This window comes from Juglans microcarpa x Juglans regia, chromosome 7S (genome assembly GCF_004785595.1).
Source record: "Juglans microcarpa x Juglans regia isolate MS1-56 chromosome 7S, Jm3101_v1.0, whole genome shotgun sequence".
NCBI classification, from domain to species: Eukaryota; Viridiplantae; Streptophyta; class Magnoliopsida; order Fagales; family Juglandaceae; genus Juglans; species Juglans microcarpa x Juglans regia.
The window spans coordinates 20,994,343-20,999,278 of NC_054607.1; the positions used below are offsets into that span (position 1 = coordinate 20,994,343).

Genomic DNA, 4,936 nt, shown 5'->3' on the forward strand with positions numbered 1-4,936 from the left:
TTGTTGTTTTCTGGTTGTGGATAGATTTGTGATTCTACAAATTTCTTGGTGTTTTGGACTTTTTTGGTTTTTTCAATTTTTTTTCTTTGGGTTTGAGGGCCCAAACTTTCCCCTTGCCCATTCTAAGGCGAGAGGTAGGTCAAGGATCCCATCCGGGAGGTGCCGATAGCACCCCTAAAATTTACCATAGTGATTCTTTTCTTTTCTATATCAAGATATGTAGTCAAGCAATCTTAGAAAATACATTTTTTAAAAATTTTTTTATGGGATTTCAACGATGAATAGGAGACTAAGGAAGTGAAGAATTGTTGGAAGTTAATTTAATTTCCATCCAATGAAAAAAAAAATGGAGGTTTAATTTCACTCGAACCAAAATTAGTGCAATCCAGTTGTTCACCCAATCTGTTCTTAAGGATATTTTCTTTTGGATTTGGTGCCTAATCAATCGGATTTGGTTGCCTGTTTGACTTTCAACTTCCAACAACTTATTAATTAGTAATTTTATTCATAATTTGATTTTAAAGTCTTTTTAAATATGGCATTTACAAAATTAAATACAGAAAAAGAAAACGAATTGTAAAAAAGAATATGAATTACTTCATAATTTCAAATTAAATTCATTAGTTCTCGAATAAATTCCACCGACTTTTTTGACCAAAATGCCCAAATTAAGAGCCCACGATCCATATGTCCTGCCTGAGCTTAAAGTAGGAGTGTAGGACTACTTCATCCTGTTCAAAAGGCCCGAACTCAACCTGTTTTCAAACCCTCACATTACACAGCAATGGATTAACCTCATTGTAAAGTCTGAAGCAGGGGGAGAAAACAGAAATTCAGAATCCAGGCTAGGAATTAGGATATCTTCTTCCAACCCCTCCCCTAGTTTTTGAATTTACCACCATGCAGAGCGTTTTATAACGAGTAAAGATCATTAACATTGGTAAGAAAGGATATAGGAATAAGTCTCACATCAAGCAGGTAGCAACAGATCTCAAATATGCAATTGGGGGGCAACTTATACAGATACCTCGAACAAAAATAACGCCTTGCATGGCAATCAGGAAATGTGATAGCAGTTCCCAAATATCTATATCTGGTAATCAAACAGTTATTTTTTTTTTTTTTGGCATCATGTGTTTCCCGACTAATCCCAGGGAGAAAATCCAAGATTGTTTACACCCAGTGATGTTTGGTTCATCAACCAATCTCAACTCATCTCAATTCATTATTACAACTTTTTCAAATTTCAATACAATATATATTAAACAATTCAACTTTTTCAAATTTCAAAATAATAATAATATTAAAAAATAATATTCTATCAATATTTTATTATCTTAACTTAACTCAGTTCAACATCCAAACACAGCAAACTTTAGACTTTGGAAGGAGTATACCACCAAGACCAAGACTTTTTTACCACTTGAGCCAATTCCTAGAGTTGGTAATCAAACATAGTTAATGACATTCTATGTTGTTTATTTCTTCTCTTCTTTTCCAAGCTTATCTACACCTACTAAGCAGAGCATTGAACTCTGAGTCCTTAACATGGAGATTCTCCACCAAGTTTCATTAAATATTCAGTTATTACTTCAGAACTCGGTCCCAACAACTCAAGAAGCATAAACCGACAATCGTTGCTAACATAGCATAGTCACTTTCTGAAGCCAAGCATAATGCATTTGGTAAAGGATTTTAAGAATACAAAGATCTACAAAAGTTCTGCCAAGACTATACAAAAAATATACACACAATATAGAGGTAACAAAGAAGGATCATGCGTGCAAGCCAGAATCAGATCATGGAGTAACAAAGGCTAAATGAAGCTCAACAATTTGTCTGAAGTTCGAGTTGTATTCAGTTATTGACATAAAAAGAAACTGCAAAAATGAAAACATTTCTAACCAAAGAAATTAAGGACCAGAAAGATACTGTTCTAAATTATTGTACAAGAAGGACCTTATAACTAGGGAAAACACCGTTGGGAACTTCACAGATATAAGTTGCAGATCAGAGAGTAGATATATTCATTTTATTTTCTAGATATAGGCAGCAGAAATCTCATTTTAGAAGAATGAAAAAAAAAAATATAAACAACACAAGCATGTCAATCATATTAATGTAGTACAAAAACATATGAAATCATAAAATATAATAGCATTACGGAAAATTACAACCAGCAGAATCAAATTCTGAATCTCACAATCTAAATTTAGAAAGGAATGACAAAGAGCTACCAAAATGGAGAAGTAACAAAAATTAAAGGGAAAAAAAAAGGCATTATGAAATTTGTGGTCTTGCTAAGTCACACTTCCCATCCGCAATCCAATTGTGAAAAATGGGAGAACCCATTGTGATAACAAGCCACAATCTCACTTGCACTCAACACCTGCTTCGGCAGCTCGACGAGGCTTGCTTTTTCGCCTGCTTCCATTATGTCGAAATCCATTAGACTTAGTTGAATCATCAGTGCTTAGTCGATTGCCATTACCATTTTCCTCCTTTACAGAATCTGGCTTTTCTTTTACCTGTGGGTTTCGCTTCCTCTTCTTTCCATTTTCTGTTGCTGAAGGGCTCTTCATCTCTTTGCTTGGAGTACCAGATTTTGCATTCTCACTGTCTTCCTCTTCTATCTTTTCAACTTCTTCATCGATTTCATCCTTTAGCGGTTTCTGTGGTCTTCCCCTTCTCTTCTGTGCAGGAATTTTCTCCTCCTCACCACTTCCCGGATCGTCATGATTGGTAACAGTTAACCTCTTCCCCTTTCCTCTACCTCTACCCATAATCTCAAAGCACCACGACAGAATGACTCATACAAATAAAAAATATTTCTGCCAGACAGAAAACCAATATAAAGCAGTCAATATACCCAAGATATACAGTCTCGTAAGTAAATACAAATTTCTGATAAATATGGATAAAACTATAATAATCTTTATAAATATGGATAAAACTATAATAATCTTTATATGTTATGGCATCCCACTGAGCGATGCCATAACATACAAAATAGCAACTAGCATACATACACTCCTTACCAATAAACAAAGACAACCATTACATTCTGACACCACCTATCTAGCAAAATGTAAAATATTTGGACATCTGTCAAAATGAATCCATATTGTCTTTTATGGCAGTTGCAACAAAGCAGTTCTCCCATGCATAAAGGAGTACTTTTAGCAATCTAAAGGATAATGCGTGGTACTTAGTCTCCAACATACATAAATTATGTTGACGACTCTTTGAGCTAGACCACCTCCTCCCCCTCATAAGACTAGGGTAGAGGGTGAGGTTATGGATGTGTGTTTAAAGGGGCAGCTAGATACCATAAAGTAGCATGGCACAACTATAAAATGGCTAGATAATGTGGCCTTATTAGTGAAGGGGCAGTTAGTTGTAGCACAAATCATACTGGTTAAGCGGTTGAGATGACTACCAATGGATGGATGTAGAGCATAGAAAATGTTTGGTGCCTTGTCCTTGTCTACTTTGCCAGAGGCTGCAAATGATAGGAATCCTATAGACACAGAAGAGGCATAAGCATTCCCTCACAATTTAATCCAGATTTGTGCTGGGCTGCTTTGATTTTCACTGGAAACTGAAACAACTTATAAACTGCATATGAATAATCTAAAGATAAATATCTGACCAAAAAAACTCCTTTAATCTCCATTTGGTTTGAGGAGAAAAAACATTAACAATCAATTTGTAAATCATTGTTTGTTGTTGCTTTTGTGCTCGCCAAAGACATGAACTTGGCTAAGCTAAACAGCGAGCTTAGTACTTGCAAGAAGAGGATTTTTCTCTACGGTCCAAAAACTTGAAAATTCAATATACATATTTTTTTATTCAAACATTAAAAGCCTTTCATATAACAGCCCTCTTGAAGGTGAAAGCAAACCTTAGGAAAAAATTGAAATTCAATATTTGACAATCAATTTTAACTTGTTTCTCATCTGTATTTTCAAACAAACAAACCACAACTAACCAAACTTCTGCTTCAGCCACTAACTAAAAAATTTGTATCGGTTACTCTCAATACATCAAAGCGCAGAGACAGAAATTTTGAAACTAAAATCTTTAGAAAGTAACATCCACATAAACCTCAATCAACGTAAAGGGTAAAATGAACTCATGAGATTATCAAATCTTGAAGATCAAAGCACCAGAAAATGAGCTTTTATAAAAAAGCACAATCTCCAAAAATAGAAAATTAAGATCTAAAACAAAGCATGAACTTGATAGAACTCAAACAATTCAAACATAATACAACGAGTTTCAACTTTCACAGCCCAGAAATACCAAGAACAAAAGCAATATATGGAACAATAAACAAATCAATAGATAGAGAGAGAAAATGATACTAACCAGATATGAAAAACAGATTATTCGCATCTTCAACATTAAAGCAATTAGTTTGAATCTGTTAAAGCACCCATATAAGCTTAAAAGAGAGCAAAACACAGATGGGTTTTCATCTTCCAGTGGATTTCCACGGAGAACAGCTGAGAAAAATGAGGATTTTGAACTGCAAAAACTATGATCTGAGGTTGAAATATGGGATTCCCAGATCAAGAAACTGTGATTCAAATTAGATTAGGGATAAGCATATAAGGAACGGCACGTTGGCTCCCCCCCTAAAAAAATTGGCCAAATGAGACGGAGGAAGGAAGGAAGAAAGAGATGAAGAGATATTTGTTGATTGGCTCTGTAGTCTGTGTGACTCATAGTGTAAACTGTATGCTGCTAAGAAAATTGAAAACCCAAGGGCATTTTAGTAAAACCAAGATTGCTCTCCAAGAGGTAATTGTTAAACTGTGTTCAAAGTAAAAAAACTAAAAAGTGGATGCCATTTGTCTCCAGAACTGAAACCTAAGGACAGGAATTTTGCGACTGCTTTAGGCAAGCAAACGACAGCAATAACTTGAATTAT

At 34.8% G+C, this 4,936-nt stretch overlaps 1 protein-coding gene across 1 annotated transcript; it reads right to left on the minus strand.

Moving 5' to 3' along the window:
* Window positions 1-2,137: 2,137 nt before the first annotated feature.
* LOC121241467 lies at window positions 2,138-4,726 on the minus strand. The gene is made up of 2 exons (XM_041139249.1): window positions 4,372-4,726; window positions 2,138-2,831 (listed from the first exon to the last, which is right to left on the minus strand). Exon 2 carries the CDS (start codon window positions 2,781-2,783, stop codon window positions 2,373-2,375), a length of 411 nt encoding a protein of 136 aa, XP_040995183.1. The 5' UTR covers window positions 2,784-2,831; window positions 4,372-4,726; the 3' UTR covers window positions 2,138-2,372.
* Window positions 4,727-4,936: the final 210 nt, after the last annotated feature.

Bases quoted from the DNA above. Each gene is read 5' to 3' on its own strand.
- LOC121241467 (XM_041139249.1), bottom strand. From the start codon at position 2,783: ATGGGTAGAGGTAGAGGAAAGGGGAAGAGGTTAACTGTTACCAATCAT.